Source organism: Silurus aristotelis (assembly GCF_946808225.1).
Source record: "Silurus aristotelis genome assembly, chromosome: 15".
In the NCBI taxonomy this organism is placed as follows: domain Eukaryota; kingdom Metazoa; phylum Chordata; class Actinopteri; order Siluriformes; family Siluridae; genus Silurus; species Silurus aristotelis.
The window spans coordinates 2,674,462-2,691,418 of record NC_139588.1 but is presented as its reverse complement, the minus strand read 5'-3'; the positions used below and the strand labels follow the sequence as shown (position 1 = coordinate 2,691,418).

Here is a 16,957-nt window from a genome sequence, read left to right as displayed (position 1 = left end):
GCAGGTGGAGAAGATGAGCATTACAGAGGAGCAGGTGGAGCAGATCAGCACTATGGAGGAGCAGGTGGAGAAGATCAGCACTATGGAGGAGCAGGTGGAGAAGATCAGCACTATGGAGGGACAAGGTAATTAAGACATCTTTAAAGTTAGTTTAATTTTGTAAAGGCTTAAATTGTTTAAACCATGTGGTACCTTAAAATTGCTCAATGCCTGAGGATTTTCCCCATTGAGCTTTATGCAGGTCCGGGTTGCATGATATCTTTTCAGCGTCGGCGCTCCAATGTAATAATGCAGTAAGATAATTACACTTGATAAGATTTCTTAAAATAAGAAAACATACCTAGCCTTTAGAAAATAGCAAAGTGTTTTAAAACAAGGATTAAAATACTTATTTGAAGCAGTATATTTAGTGTCATTTACTTAAAACTAAGTTGTTCATTCCTTTTTTTTAAGAGTTTGCTTTTCTTAATTTGTGTAAAAAGATCTTAAAACCAGAGCTATTAAACAAGACAACTCTTCATAATTTAGGATTTGTCATAAGGTAATCTGTCTTAAAATGAGTAAAGCATTTAAACTTAAAACACGGTTATATAAACTAAAATCAAGACCATGCATTCAGAGTCAAAAATTATTTATTCAAATGAAAACCTGTCTTCTTACACAGAATAGTTACCATGCACAAAACAAAGCTTACTTTGTACAAAAACATACAAGTCTTCTGTATAAAGACCCCCCAAACACACACAAAAAAGAGTTAAACTCACTGAATTGACTTTAACATTTACCCCTACTACTTCCCAGTAATCACCAATATATTACTTCCCAATAAAGTCTTTCCACTCTGTCATGGCTTTTTTATATGAAGCTGTGGCACCCCCTCCCCCCCTCATGAATTGAATCCCCTAATATGTCTGTCTGAATGATGCAATTGCACTTAAAACTGGAAATTAATAAATTGTAATAAATAAATGGGTTGTACATAAATATAACTCTAAAATAATATGTATGTTGGCTTGTTAAAAAAAGGTCAAGTTTAATTGCTTCTTCTGGAGAAGTGGGTGGGTTTAGATAGATTTCTGACATTACTAGGCAACAAACAGTCTCATCACATAGATGTGGTCCTCTTGACAGGCATTCCTCTTTACAAGCGTGTACTTGTTGCTAGTGTAACGAAGGTCATAAGAACATTATTTTAGACAGCAACTTATCTTTTAAAAATCAAATCAATCAAGTTACAAAAACAGCCTTCTTTCACCTTAGAAATATTTCTAAGCTATCTGATGCACAGAAGCTCGTTCATGCGTTTATGACCTCTAGAATAGACTACTGTAATGCATTACTAGGTGGATGTCCTGCGTCATTAATAAACAAGCTTGATTTGTATTGGATTCATATGGGCATTACATAATTAGCATTAGGGCTATAGTAGCAGCACAGTGTTTTACATCAGGGCCCTAGAGGCACAACATATTTCAAATTAGAGCCATGGTAGCACAACGTAATTTGAATTAGAGTCATAGTTGGCCAACATAAGTTGAATTATAGTTATAGCAGCACTACATAATTAGCATTAGAGCTATAGTAGCAGTACAGTGTTTAACATCAGGGCCCTAGCAGCACAACATAATTTGTATTAGACCCATATTAGCACAACATAGTTAGCATTAGAGCTATAGTAGTAGAACAATGTTCATAGAACATGCTACTATGACTCTAACTCAAGGTATGTTGTGCTGTTAGGGCCCTGATGTGAAACACAGTTAGCATTAGAGCTATAGTAGCAGTATAGTGTTTTACACCAGTGCCCTGTAGCCACATCAGGGCTGGGGTCCCTAGCAGCACACCATAATTTGAATGTGAGCCATTGTAGCACAACGTACTTTGAATTAGAGCCATATCAGTACTACATAATTCTCATTAGAGCTACATTGGCGGAACAGTGTTTCCCACTAGGGCCATAACAGCACAACATGATTTGAATTAGAGCCATGGTAGCAGAGCATCATTTGACTTAGAGCCATCGTTGGCCAAGATCATTTGGATTAGAGTCAGAGTAGCACATCATAGTTAGCACTAGAGCTGTAGTAGCAGCACAGTGTTCCACATCAGGGCCCTAGTAGCACAACACAATTTGAATTAAAGTCATAGTAGCACAACATTGTTCTGCTACTGTAGCTCTAATGCTACCTATGTTGTGCTGCTAGGGCCCTGACGAGAAACACAGTTAGCATTAGAGCTACAGTAGCAGCACAGTGTTTCACATCAGGGCCCTGGCAGCACAACATAATTTTAATTAGAGCAATAGTAGCACAACATAGTTAGCGTTAGAGCTATAGTAGCAAACCAATGTTGTGCTACTATGACTCTAACTCAAGTTATGTTGTGCTGCTAGGGCCCTGATGTGAAACACAGTTAGCATTAGAGCTATAGTAGCAGTATAGTGTTTCACACCAGGGCCCTGTAGCCACATCAGGGCTGGGGTCCCTAGCAGCACACCATAATTTGAATGAGAGCCATAGTAGCACAACGTACTTTGAATTAGAGCCATATCAGTACTACATAATTCTTATTAGAGCTACATTGGCGGAACAGTGTTTCCCACTAGGGCCATAACAGCACAACATAAATTGAATTTGGGCCACAGTAGCGGAACAGTGTTTCCCACTAGGGCCATAACAGCACAGTTGGCCAAGATCATTTGGATTAAAGTCATAGTAGCACGACATAATTAGCACTAGAGCTGTAGTAGCAGCTCAGTGTTCCACATCAGGGCCCTAGCAGCACAACACAATTTGAATTAAAGTCATAGTAGCACAACATTGTTCTGCTACTGTAGTTCTAATGCTACCTATGTTTTGCTACTATGGCTCTGATTCAAATTATGTTGTGCTGCTAGGGCTCTGACGTGAAACACAGTTAGCATTAGAGCTACAGTAGCAGCACAGTGTTTCACATCAGGGCCCTAGCAGCACAACATAATTTTAATTAGACCCATAGTTGGCCCACTTAAATTAACAGAGTCATAGCAGCACTACATAATTAGCTAAAGAGCTATAGTAGCAGCACAGTGTTTCACATCAGGGCCGTAGAGGCACAACATATATTAACTTAGAGCCATAGTTGGCCCACATGATTTGTATTGGAGTCATATCGGCGTTACATAATTAGCATTAGAGCTACAGTGGCACATCAGTGTTTAACATCAGGGCCAGGACAGCACAGCATAAATTGATTTTGGGCCACAGTAGCGGAACAGTGTTTCCCACTAGGGCCATAGCAGCCGCCATTATTTGAATTAGAGCCATAGTAGCACAACATAATTTGAATTAGAGCCATAGTTGGCCAACATAATTTGACTCAGAGCCATAGTTGGCCCACATAAATTGACTTAGAGTCATAGCAGCACTACACAATTAGCATTAGAGCTATAGTAGCAGCACATTGTTTTACTTCGGGGTCCTAGAGGCACAACATATTTCAAATTAGAGCCATGGTAGCACAACGTAATTTGAATTAGAGTCATAGTTGGCCAACATAAGTTGAATTATAGTTATAGCAGCACTACATAATTAGCATTAGAGCTATAGTAGCAGTACAGTGTTTCACATCAGGGCCCTAGCAGCATAACATAATTTGTATTAGAGCCATAGTAGCACAACATAGTTAGCATTAGAGCTACAGTAGTAGAACAATGTTGTGCTACTATGACTTTAATTCAAATTGTGTTGTGCTACTAGGGCCAACCCATAGTTGGCCCACATGATTTGTATTGGAGTCATATCAGCATTACATAGTTAGCATTAGAGCTACAGTGGCACATCAGTGTTTAACATCAGGGCCAGGACAGCACAGCATGAATTGAATTTGGGCCACAGTAGCGGAACAGTGTTTCCCACTAGGGCCATAACAGCACAACATGATTTGAATTAGAGCCATAGTAGCAGAGCATCATTTGGATTAGAGTCATAGTAGCACAACATAATTAGCACTAGAGCTGTAGTGGCAGCACAGTGTTTCACATCAGGGCCCTAGCAGCACAACCGAAATTTGAATTAAAGTCATAGTAGCACAACATTGTTCTGCTACTATGGCTATAATGCTACCTATGTTGTGCTGGTAGGTCCGTGATGTGAATCACAGTTAGCATTAGAGCTATAGTAGCAGTACAGTGTTTCATATTAGGGCCCTAGAGGCACATAGCAGCACGCCATAATTTGAATTAGAGCCATAGTAGCACAACATAATTTGAATTAGAGTCATAGTTGGCTAACATCATTTTAATTAGAGTCACATCAGCACTACATAATTAGCATTAGATCTACTGTAGCACAACAGTGTTTGACATCAAGGCCCTAGCAGCACAACATATTTTAAATTGGAACTACAGTAGCACGCCATCATTTGACCTAGAGCCATAGTTGGCCAAAATAATTTGAATTAGAATCAAAGTAGCGCAACAGAATTATCATTAGATATTAGCTATTAGCTATAGTTGAAGAACATTGATCCACATCAGGGCCATAGCAGCACAACATACTTCCATTCAGAGGCATAGTAGCACAACAGAATCTGAATTAGGGCTATAGTAAAACAACATAATTTGAATTTGGGCCATGGCCGCACGACATAATTTATATTACTGCCATAGTAGCACAACATCTTTTGAATTGGAGTCATAGTAAGACTACATAGTTAGCTTTAGAGCTGTAGTAGTACAACAGTGTTTCACATTAAGGCCATAGCAGAACAACTTAATTTGAGTTTGGCTTAGTGCAGCACAAAGGTATTCAGCGTTAGGGTTAGGATTACCACTTTTCAATTTAGGGTTAGAGCGGCCTGAATGGAACAGGGTTAGGGTTAGTGCTGTTCGAATTAGGGTTAAAGCAGCCTAAGTGACATGGAATTAGGGTTAGGGTTGGCACTGTTCGAATTAGGGTTAGCGCAGGCTGAATGACATGGAGTTAGGGTTAGGGTTGGCATTGTTCAAATTAGGGTTAGCACAGCCTGAGTGACATGGAGTTAGGGTTAGGGTTGGCACTGTTCGAATTAGGGTTAGCGCAGCCTGAATGACATGGAGTTAGGGTTAGGGTTGGCACTGTTCTAATTAGGGTTAGCGCAGCCTGAAAGACATGGAGTTAGGGTTAGGGTTGGCACTGTTCGAATTAGGGTTAGCTCAGCCTGAATGACATGGAGTTAGGGTTAGGGTTAGGGTTGGCATTGTTTGAATTAGGGTTAGCACAGCCTGAGTGACATGGAGTTAGGGTTAGCACTGTTCGAATTAGGATTAGCGCAGCCTGAGTGACATGGAGTTAGGGTTAGGGTTGGCACTGTTCGAATTAGGGTTAGCGCAGCCTGAATGACATGGAGTTAGGGTTAGGGTTGGCACTGTTAGAATGAGGCTTAGCGTAGCCTGAATGACATGGAGTTAGGTTTAGGGTTGGTGCAGCCTGAATGACATGGAGTTAGGGTTATGGTTGGCACTGTTCGAATTAGGGTTAGCACAGCCTGACCTGATTGGAATTAGGGTTAAGCGGGCAACGAGGCACACCTGTCGGCCTGGGACTACTAGAGCACGGGGCCATTCACGAGGCGCGCCAGGCCTAGTGGCGAAGACCAGACGATGACAAAGACATAGGGATTCCGGCTGCGGGAGGCACACGGGGAGTTTGCACACCTGCTCCATACACTAACACGTGCTTCACACAGCCCACAAGAGCCAGCGTTCCCAATACTACGCACAGCATTCACACACTGCCAATGCGTCAGACACATTGACAAGGCTCGCCGTTCACGTGAAACACACGCTGTTCCGCCGACATGGATGTAACTCAACCCTTTTTACACTGCACTCTGCACAAAATGCGCCGAGCGCCGGCTCGAGCGCCAGGCGCGCGGTGCACTTCCGTGCAAAACGCGAGCGACCACTGCTCTCTATTCGGCCATGACGGGCCTCGGGGAACACTTGCAAGCCCGTACGCGCGAAATGTGTGCATAATAGCGCGGGATCTTGTCTTCGGCGTCTTATTTACGACGAGAAACGCTGCGAGAAAACACACTCGCGAGCGTGTCGCGGAAGCGGCGGCTGCCCGGTTGAGTCTACAACGTTCTCATGCTCGGTTTTAAGACCTGCCCACCAGCAGAGGGGCGGGAGGTTTCTGTGTGTTACACAGCGTATACAGAGTCTGACTCGCACTGAGATACTACAGATACTAGAGAGATGGCAGAAGTTGCTCCCGCGCCCGCCGCCGCGCCGGCTAAAGCGCCGAAAAAGAAAGCAGCGTCGAGGGCCAAGAAAGCCGGCCCCAGCGTCGGCGAGCTCATCGTCAAAGCGGTTTCCTCGTCCAAGGAGAGGAGCGGTGTGTCGCTCGCCGCCCTGAAGAAAGCCTTGTCCGCCGGCGGATACGACGTGGAGAAGAACAACTCCCGCGTCAAGCTCGCTGTCAAGGGTCTCGTGTTGAAGGGAACTCTTCTACAGACCAAAGGGACCGGCGCGTCTGGCTCTTTCAAGCTAAACAAGAAGCAGACCGAAGCCACAAAGCCCGCAAAGAAGACCGCAACTAAGGCGAAGAAGCCCGTCGCTGTTAAGGCGAAGAAACCCGCCGCGGCGAAGAAGCCCAAGAAGGTGGCGGCCAAGAAACCTGTTGCCGCCGCCAAGAAGTCCCCGAAGAAGGCAAAGAAGCCCGCGGCGGCTGCTAAAAAAGCCACCAAGAGCCCGAAGAAAGCGAAAAAGCCGGCGACTCCTAAAAAAGCAGCCAAGAGCCCCAAGAAAGCAAAGACCGTGAAGCCCAAAGCGGCGAAGCCCAAGGCTGCAAAGGCGAAAAAGACAGCGCCCAAGAAGAAGTAAACATGTTTGTTTGTTTATTTCATCTCTACCTTAACTAAACGGCTCTTTTAAGAGCCACCTATATTTTCCCCCAAAGAGCAAAATTTTGGATCATCCCATGATGAAAGTGAAAGCGAATACAAGCCCTATCTTGTATTCGCTTTCACTTTCATCATGGGATGATCCAAAATTTATGACATATGAATACGCAAACTATGTAGTAGTTATAGAGATGCTTATGATTATATGATATGTGTCGTTGTACACATTTCACATGAATGTTGTTTCCTGATACCTGTGTCTCCCATGAGCGCGCGCTCAATCCTGTCACACACACACAGAGACTATTAGGGAAGGGGAGGTGTGTGTGTGGGGGGGGTTGTTAGGCTAAGGCTGAATGAGTGTCACCATTTGTGAATTTGTGATTGGATGTTGATCACATGGTGTTCTAAGCCAATGAGAGAGTGGCTGTGTTGCCTATATCAGTGAGTTTTCAGCGCGAAGCGTTCACTATTATCGACTTGTTCCTTGAACAAATCTGATCTACAGCAAAATGAGTGGAAGAGGCAAAACCGGTGGCAAAGCCAGGGCCAAGGCCAAGACTCGCTCATCCAGGGCAGGACTGCAGTTTCCTGTAGGCCGTGTGCACAGGCTTCTGCGTAAAGGCAACTACGCTGAGCGCGTCGGTGCCGGCGCTCCCGTTTACCTGGCGGCTGTGCTGGAGTATCTGACCGCTGAGATTCTGGAGTTGGCTGGTAACGCTGCCCGTGATAACAAGAAGACTCGTATCATTCCCCGACACTTGCAACTCGCCGTGCGTAACGATGAGGAGCTGAACAAACTGCTCGGCGGAGTGACCATCGCTCAGGGTGGTGTGCTGCCTAATATTCAGGCTGTACTTCTGCCTAAGAAGACTGAGAAGGCTGTCAAGACCAAGTAAAGCAGTCCAATGCTGTGTTTGTCAGTACCCAAAGGCTCTTTTAAGAGCCACCCACTTTGACTCAAAAAGTGCAAGTTTGTTACTTTGTGTATATAATTGTATTCATTCTAGAAAGTTGCACCCAAGAGAATTACATTTAATATAGCTCATTGAAATAGTCTAATAATCATGCCATTCTCATTAGTGACTTAGAAGCATAAATATAACGAAGTATTTTTAATTTTTTCTAAATTGCGACGGCCGTCTTTGTGTAACTATAGAACAGAGGAAAACAGTGCTGTGCGAGAGAGCCGAGGGAGGGAGGGAGGGAGGGTGGGGTGTTCAAACTGTGGCGCTGACTAGGTCTAAGCCAATAATCGTCGAGTGACGTATAGCGATCGATCCAATGCAAGACGAGAGGTTTCGAGACGCCCAATGAACGCGAGGCGTCGTTCAGGCTTAAAAAGCCAGCGTTTGCTAGCGCTTTTCATTCTGTTTTTCTTCCGCGAAGTGCAGAGCTCAACGCTATGGCAAGAACTAAGCAGACTGCCCGTAAATCCACTGGTGGCAAGGCGCCCAGGAAGCAGCTCGCCACCAAGGCAGCTCGCAAGAGCGCTCCGGCTACCGGCGGCGTGAAGAAGCCTCACCGTTACAGGCCCGGCACCGTGGCTTTGAGAGAGATCCGTCGCTATCAGAAGTCTACTGAGCTGCTCATCCGCAAGCTGCCCTTCCAGCGCCTGGTGAGAGAAATTGCTCAAGACTTCAAGACTGACTTGCGTTTCCAGAGCTCCGCTGTAATGGCTTTGCAGGAGGCGAGCGAGGCATACTTGGTCGGCCTGTTCGAGGACACCAACCTGTGCGCCATCCACGCCAAGAGAGTGACCATCATGCCCAAGGACATTCAGCTGGCCCGCCGTATTCGCGGAGAGCGCGCTTAAACAATAACTGTCTAGTATACACAAAGGCTCTTTTAAGAGCCACCTCATTGTCTCAGTAAAACGAGCAAGTCTATACCGTGGTTGTTTTAAACAAATGATGATTATATATATATATATATTTATATATATGTATATGTATATATATAAACTAGTTATTAGAATGGAGTGCTTCGGCAAACCTCTGATTTTGTGGCTCTGTCGCTGAGCATTTTGTGTATTTTATTATAGATTATTTTAATACTTGGCGACAGTAATAATATTAATAATAATAATAAATGCAAACAGAAGGTCGCTTGCTGTTCTGCACGGAGCGTGACTGCCATCTTGTGGCCAAAGTGTCACCTCCCATTCTCGTGTTATCGTTTGTATTCTAAGGGAGACAAAAAAACAAACAAAACAATAAATTGCATTCATCATAGTATTAATTCTCTCACATATAACTTTAGTATGCTGACTACGATTCTGACCATTTAAACATGTTTTTTATGCGTTAGGAACAATTTTACATAACATGAATCTAAAGCACTGTATGTATGTTCTCTTTCGTTGTCGTGCATATATGTTCAAACCTGACCCCACACACACACACACACACACACACACGTATATGTGTATATGTATTTGTGTGGGAAAATGTGCAATACCAACAGCAACACAATGAAATGAATGAATAGTGGCCCTCTCCAAGTACTCATGGACACTAGTGTAATTTTATATTATATTTTAGATTAGATTTATTGTTGACTTTATTGTCATTGTGCAAGATACATGTACAGAGCTAAGAGAATGCATTTAGCATCTGCTCAGAGGTTCCTTAGATAGATAGAAATATATATCTGTATATACATGAATGTGGCAGGATGTACAGTAAGGTATATACAGATACACAAATATAATAGTAGTGCAGATGGAAGTGAGGCACAATGTGTGTAGAGAATGCGGAGTATACAAAAACAATATGTAACATTTACATATACAGTGCTTATACAGTGATCTAACGGTGTAGTGTAGAGTTCAGTGTGGTGATGGTGGATGGAAATAAAGCTGTCCCTGATCCTGCTGGTTCTGGTGCGTATGTTTCTGTATCTGGATCTTGATGGATGGAGGTTAAACAGTTTGTGACTGGGATGTGAAGGGTCCTTGATGATCTTGTGAGCTCTGCACTGACAACTGCTGCGCCCTTTGTTCTGTAACTACTAGTTCAACGGTAAAAGACCTGGGAGTTATTTTAGACAGCAACTTATCTTTTAAAAATCACATCAATCAAGTTACAAAAACAGCCTTCTTTCACCTTAGAAATATTTCCAAGCTAAGAAATATGTTATCTATATCTGATGCAGAGAAGCTCGTCCATGCGTTTATGACCTCTAGAATAGACTATTGTAATGCATTACTAGGTGGATGTCCTGCGTCATTAATAAACAAGCTTCAGTTAGTTCAGAATGCCGCAGCAAGAGTTCTTACTAGGTCAAGAAAATATGATCATATAACCCCAATCTTATCGTCCCTACATTGGCTTCCTGTTAAGTTTCGAATAGACTACAAACTACTGCTACTCACTTATAAAGCACTAAATGGTTTGGCCCCCATGTATCTATCCAGTCTTTTAACACGCTACAATCCGCCACGCTCCCTGAGATCTCAAAACTCTGGGCTTCTAGTAGTTCCTAGAATAGCAAAGTCCACTAAAGGTGGTAGAGCATTTTCACATTTAGCTCCTAAACTCTGGAATAGTCTTCCTGACAGTGTTCGGGGTTCAGATACACTCTCCCAGTTTAAGTGTAGATTAAAAACATATATTTTTAGCAAAGCCTACACATCACACACATCACACACATCACATCATAACCTTGTGCTCCAGAATATATGATTACATGCACATTATCAATTTGTGCTGTTAATATCATGAACAGCAGCTACGCTAATTCCTCTCCACTGCTTCTCTCTCTCTCCCCATCCCGAGGCATCCTGAGGTTTGGCCAGCTCCAGTCACGTCCCACCTCGTGAAGATTATGGACCTATGGATGATCATGGAGAAGTAGATGCCGAGTGTTTAAAGGCCCTGGCATGGAGAAGCTGATGCTGGATCTATGATGATCACAAATTGTTCTGTATTGTTGAAAGATTTATGATCAAACTCTTGATGTCACCCATATGAGGATGGGTTCCCCTTTGAGTCTGGTTCCTCTCAAGGTTTCTTCCTCATATCATCTAAGGGAGTTTTTCCTTGCCACTGTCGCCACGGCTTGCTCATCAGGGACAAACGCACACCATTCACCTTCACTGTTGTTTTCTGTAAAGCTGCTTTGAGACAATGTCTGTTGTGAAAAGCGCTATACAAATAAACTTGACTTGACTTGACTTAACCTTTCCAGACAGTGTTTCTTGTGAATGTTCTCCAAGATGAGGAGCTGAGTGCCAATGATTCATTGGGAGATTTTCATTTTCCATTTTATTTTATAGGGCCTGAAGCAGTGCAGTTGCTGTACCACACAGAAATGGTACAGCTGTAGAAGTTCTCCAGTATCCTGTAGCACAGACAGGACTTTTAAAGTGTCCTCAGCAATCACAGGCGTTGTTGAGACAAGTCAAGAGGTCAAGTCAAGAAGCTTTTATTGTCATTTCAACCATATATAGCTGACGCAGTACACAGTGAAATGAGACAACGGACCCTTCGCATCCCAGCCCTGATGCTACATTAAACAACAATTCCAGAAACAGAACACACAGGGCTGGTAAGTGTCCTTGCCACATAAAGTGCATGTGTGCAACCTGGTGCAAACAGTGCAAAGACAACACAAGACAGTGCAAAACAACACAAGTCAGTGCAGGACAATCCATAAAACACATAATAGCTCCGCCAGTGAACCTGTTGTGACAAGACAAATTGAACAAAATTGAAGAGTAGCAAAAATGTAAAGAAAAAGAAAAAGTGTTCTGCAAAGGAGCAATATAGCAGCAGTTCAGAAAGGATGTGCAAGAAACGCATTTAAAAAGTTTCTGGTATTGAAGTGATGTAATATGAGTGGTACTAAAGTCATGGGTGTGCGAAGTAGAGAGAAGAGTTCAGTGACCAGGTGAGATCCTCGAAGATAAGGACTTGAAGTAACTTGAGGCTGAATTCACACTCCACAACATCTCTGTTGGTGTGAATTACTAGGCGCTGGATCTCCTCCCTGAAAGCCGTCTCATCTTTACCTCTGATCAGGCCTACCATTCGTGGTGTCATCAGCAAACTTGATGATGCTTTCTAAGGCCTAGGCAGGTAAGCACTCATTAGTGGAAAAGTGAATATAAGTAAGGGTACAATACGCATCCCTGAGTGTGGGACTGGAGAAGGTGAAGGTGTTCAAGCAAGTCCAGGGTCCAGTTACAGAGATGTGTGCTGATGCCAAGCTGTTGACAGGGCTAACTGTAGTATAAGCTCAGCTAAATTCAACAAACAACCTGCTGAAATGAGAGAGAGAGAGAGAGAGAGAGAGAGAGAGAGAGAGAGAGAGAGAGAGAGAGAGAGAGAGAGAGAGAGAGAGAGAGAGAGAGTGGGAGACATATGTTAATCTAATGTGACATTATTGACTCTCACTCTGTTTCTCTCTTCACATTGTAACACAGTACAAATATACCGACACTTTCCAGGATATTGTGCAACATTGGACAAAAGAAGAGATTTGGGAAGAGCAAGAAATAAAAAACAAACAAACAAACACACGCACACACACAAATATTCAAATGATCTAGGAACTTGTGACTATAGTTATGGGCACTAGTGCAATTTGATATATATGACGTGTTCTACTGGCCTATTAGATAAACACGAAGCGAGACAAAAAGGGACTCACAGTTCACTTCAGGAAGAAACCCTGTATACCCTTAAACACTAGTATGAAATGTTTTTGGACTAATTTTTTAAGGTTTCATTTGTGAATGTTGTTTGTTTGTTTGTGTGTTTGTTTTTTCTGATCTCATCTCAAACTTTTAATGCGAAACCTTAGAGTAAATGGCTGTTCCATACACAATAATCACACAAAATGATGTGAGCATCAATTTCTTTAATCTACATTTTTCTGCAACATGTAAACATTGCCACACGATGGCAGTCAAGCTCTACAACGTCCACCGAACTCTGCCTTTATTAGAAATATCCCTGTATACCCTTAAACACTAGTATGAAGTGTTTTTGGTCTTTTTTTTTTTTTTCTTTTTTTTTTTTTCTTCAAGTGTTATTCGTGTATGTTTGTTTGTTCTGATCTCATCTCAGACCCAATTCTTCTACTACATCTACTACTACTACTAACAACCATGATCCTAATAATTATTCTTAGTAAGTTGAGGAATGAGTTAAGAATAGGGTTTGATGAATACCATAAATAATAATAATGATTGCTTAATGCAGCATGGTGTGTAGTTCTGCATCGGTCTTGACTGCTATTGTGTGACCAAATCTAGAAAGTGCACATTCCTCTCTACCTTTTGTTGATTACCGAAGTCAAGTCAAAGGAATTGTTCACTTTATCAAATGATGCCTGTCTACACTACATGGTACGTTATTAGGAAATATAAACAGAGATATATAGCATACACTGCATTTCCTATTCAGGTGAGCACTCAGTGAGCATACACACTCTTTGTGACAGTGGAGCAGTTACCAAGAAAAATGTGTTGTGATGCGCTAAGTTCTAGAATAATAGTTTGATTGACAGTCTGTACAAGTCAGCGTGACACTGTCCAAATACATAGAGACCTTACTGCATATTTTGCAGCATAGGTAAAAGATGCACCCACTCCCAGACAAAGTGTGTGGCCCTGTCCATATACTTCTGGACACTAGTGCAGATTGCGCACTGGGTTTGCTCAGCTTGTCAGCTCCTGCTGTGGTGGAATGATGTTCACGAATGATTTGTGAGTTCCTGTTCCTGCACCCGTATTTGCATCTGCATATATGTTTTCTCAATAAAGGAACATTTCTCCCTTTTTTAAGGTGCCATCAAAATATTTGTGCTGTAGAAGTGACTGTGTATCTGAAGCATCATCTGTCTCTGAAACTTCGTCCTATTGAATTGGATAAATAATATACATATATTTACTCAATGTTCTACAGCCCATGTAGGTACACACAATGCTCACTCATTCTGATGCTTGATGCAAATATTACCATAATCTCCTGGTCTATGTGAGAGATTTATGGATAACTGACTACTACTACTACTACTACTACTTCTACTACTAATACGACTACTACTATTGCTACTACTGCTAATGCAAAAGTACCACATTAATAGAAATGAGAATAATGCTTGTTAATATTAATAATAATCATGGGCCATTCCTACAATAGTCATGCTATATTTCTTGTGTTGAAAAGTATAGTACAAGATTAACGCTACTACTACTACTACTGGTAGGGGTGTAAGCAGGGCAGTGGTAGTCCAGTGGTTAAGGCTCTGGGTTACTGATCACAAGGTCAGCGGTTCAAGCCCCAGCACTGCCAAGCTACCACTGTTGAGCCCTTGAGCAAGGCACTGGTTGAGCCCTTGAGCAAGGCGTTTAACACCACCGTATAAACATATATCCGGTCTGATCTACGAGGAGACTCGTGGTGTACTGAAGGTGTTCTTGCAGAACTTTGGAGTTCTTGGAGAACGTCATCCGCGATGCAGTCACATACACCAAGCATGCGAAGAGAAAGACCGTCACCGCTATGGATGTGGTGTATGCCCTGAAACGCCAGGGACGCACTCTTTTTTACGGCACTTAGCCCTATCAGCTCCAGGGGCGCTGTACCATGGCTGACCCTGCGCTCTGACCCCAGCGTCCAGATGAGTTGGGATATGCGAAAACCTTTTAATTGCATATGTACAGTAGCTCAATATTTTGTCCCCCATCAGGTTTACACCTTTCTGGTCAGTAGTGGCACAGTGTGTAAGTAACTGAAAGCATAGTGTGTGCAATATTTTGCATTCCTCATGATGATATAAGCCTACTTAATGCAACAAGAACTGCAATTTGATTTATACTACTACTGGAATAAAAATTGCAACTGAGTCAAAACAGTTTTTCTAATTATAATTCTCAATTTAAATATTTGTGTGTTGAACTGCATTGAGTGTACCATGCTGTGAGCAAAAACCAAATTAAATCAATTCCACTACATGACTATTACTATTTCTATATCACTATGTTTGTGTGGACAAAAAGCCTGAGGAAGTACAAGACTCTAGCATGTTAACGGCTGTGGCGTTTAGCTTTGAAGACATTGTTTTGTGTGATCGTAAGTTTTAGGTCCGCCCCCTCGCCTGTTCTCAACTAGGTCCTGTGGAGAGAGAATAAATAGGCGGGCATTGCGCGGGGCTTCTTTATTGAGCAGCTTGAATTTGTGAGAGCAGCACCATGTCTGGAAGAGGAAAGGGTGGCAAGGGACTCGGTAAAGGAGGCGCTAAACGCCATCGTAAGGTTCTGCGCGATAACATCCAGGGTATCACTAAGCCGGCTATCCGCCGTCTGGCTCGCCGTGGTGGTGTTAAACGTATATCCGGTCTGATCTACGAGGAGACTCGTGGTGTACTGAAGGTGTTCTTGGAGAACGTCATCCGCGATGCAGTCACATACACCGAGCATGCGAAGAGAAAGACCGTCACCGCTATGGATGTGGTGTATGCCCTGAAACGCCAGGGACGCACTCTTTACGGCTTCGGCGGTTAAACGCTTACCTACCAAATAACGTGAACACAACGGCTCTTTTAAGAGCCACCCAAATATTACAAAATGAGCTATTGTTTCTTTTATTGTGTGTGTGTGTGTGTGTGTGTGTGTGTGTGTGTGTGTGTGTGGCGGAGAAGGGGAGGAAATAACTATTTTCTCAAGTGTATGTGACTAATGGAATTTGGAATAATTATAGATATATTCTAATAAGGTAAAATGTTGCACAAGCACTACAGTTTTGTCTCAAAGTCTCGCTCTTTTTATATTTATATATATATATATATATATATATATATATATATATATATACTTCATATTTGTCTGTGCGTGTGCGCGCACAAAACGGCGGGCAGGGAAACAAAGCGTAGCTCAGGGGCGGGGGAGAGGGAACGGGAGAGGATGGGACGAGGGCGGAGACTTGTATGATGAGGTTTGGATTTGTGACCAATAATACGACTCCTTTCCCTTGTACGTAATTACAATGCAGGTCTGTAAATAGAGAGGCGGCGAGGCGGCCCTTTTTCATTCTCTCGCAGTTTCCTCGAGAAGCAGCATTATGCCTACTGATCCAGCAAAGACCGCGCCCAAGAAGGGCTCCAAGAAGGCTGTCACGAAGACGGCCGGCAAAGGAGGCAAGAAGCGCAGAAAGTCAAGGAAGGAGAGCTACGCTATCTACGTGTACAAGGTTCTGAAGCAGGTGCACCCTGATACCGGCATCTCTTCTAAGGCTATGGGCATCATGAATTCCTTCGTAAACGACATTTTCGAGCGCATCGCCGGTGAGTCTTCTCGTCTCGCTCACTACAACAAGCGGTCCACCATCACTTCCAGGGAAATCCAGACCGCCGTGCGCCTGTTGCTTCCCGGTGAACTTGCAAAGCATGCCGTGTCCGAGGGCACAAAGGCCGTCACCAAGTACACCAGCTCAAAGTAAAGCGTGTTATCGCCGTCTTTAAGATAAAAACCAACGGCTCTTTTAAGAGCCACCCATTTTTTCATACAAAAAGCGGTCTTCTTTACGGGGGCAGCAATTCTCCCCGCCCGCTGACTATGACCTTTTGTATAACGAGGTAAGTAAACAAACCTTAGCATTAGAGATACAGCAGTACAGCATCATTTAAATTATAGTCATGGCAGCATTGCATAATTAGCATTAGAGCTATATTTGCAGAACAGCACAACATAATTTAATTTTGAGCTATATTTGCACATCATCTTTTGAATTAGGGCCATAGTCACACAACCGTGTTTCCCATCAGGGCCATAGCAGCACAACATAATTTGAATTAGAACCATAGTAGCACAGCATTATTTGAATTGGAGTCATAGTAGCACACCATTGTTCTGCTAACTGTTGTGCTACTATGACTCCAATTCAAATAATGTTGTGCTACTAGGGCCCTGGTGGGATACACTGTTCTGCTCCTATAGCTCTAATGCTAACGGTGTTTCACATCAGGGCTATATAGCAGTGCAACATAATCTGAATTATAGTCATAACAGCACTGTGTAATTAGCATTAGAGCTATAGTTGCAGAACAGTGTTTCACACCAGGGCCATAGCAGCACAACAATGAT

General features: G+C 42.9%; 5 protein-coding genes and 2 pseudogenes across 8 annotated transcripts in view; 6 read left to right on the top strand and 1 right to left on the bottom strand.

Annotated features, from left to right (window-relative positions):
• The window catches only part of LOC310738145 (histone H1-like), a gene marked incomplete at its 3' end in the record, with an annotated part of 212,516 nt that extends 205,672 nt beyond the window's left edge, over positions 1 to 6,844 (top strand). The window contains exon 2 of one of the 2 annotated variants that reach the window (XM_083563142.1): positions 6,785 to 6,844. In XM_083563142.1, coding sequence (XP_083419268.1) covers positions 6,785 to 6,844 — 60 coding nt within the window. Of the gene's footprint in view, positions 1 to 6,196 lie in introns of those variants that run through there. The other variant, XM_083563143.1, reaches the window with a different exon arrangement.
• The window catches only part of LOC310738041 (uncharacterized protein), a 924,051-nt gene that overhangs the window by 286,050 nt on the left and 621,044 nt on the right, over positions 1 to 16,957 (bottom strand). The gene's annotated exons all lie outside the window — the stretch shown is intronic.
• The window catches only part of LOC310738273 (NLR family CARD domain-containing protein 3-like), a 360,476-nt pseudogene that overhangs the window by 174,415 nt on the left and 169,104 nt on the right, over positions 1 to 16,957 (top strand). The gene's annotated exons all lie outside the window — the stretch shown is intronic.
• On the top strand, positions 7,347 to 7,763 carry LOC310738209 (histone H2A; the record flags this gene model as incomplete). The annotated part of the gene is made up of 1 exon (XM_083563212.1): positions 7,347 to 7,763. The coding sequence occupies exon 1, from the start codon at positions 7,377 to 7,379 to the stop codon at positions 7,761 to 7,763; it is 387 nt and encodes a 128-aa protein (XP_083419338.1). The 5' UTR covers positions 7,347 to 7,376.
• On the top strand, positions 8,243 to 8,724 carry LOC310738190 (histone H3.2). The gene has a single exon (XM_083563194.1). It carries the CDS (start codon positions 8,270 to 8,272, stop codon positions 8,678 to 8,680), a length of 411 nt encoding a protein of 136 aa, XP_083419320.1. The 5' UTR covers positions 8,243 to 8,269; the 3' UTR covers positions 8,681 to 8,724.
• Positions 15,068 to 15,379, top strand: LOC310738263 (histone H4; the record flags this gene model as incomplete). Its single annotated transcript, XM_083563247.1, has 1 exon — positions 15,068 to 15,379. One exon carries the CDS (start codon positions 15,068 to 15,070, stop codon positions 15,377 to 15,379), a length of 312 nt encoding a protein of 103 aa, XP_083419373.1.
• On the top strand, positions 15,926 to 16,367 carry LOC310738239 (histone H2B pseudogene; annotated as a pseudogene). The gene has a single exon. The product of its transcript is annotated as a histone H2B pseudogene (transcript).

Bases quoted from the DNA above. Each gene is read 5' to 3' on its own strand.
- LOC310738190 (XM_083563194.1), top strand. From the start codon at position 8,270: ATGGCAAGAACTAAGCAGACTGCCCGTAAATCCACTGGTGGCAAGGCG.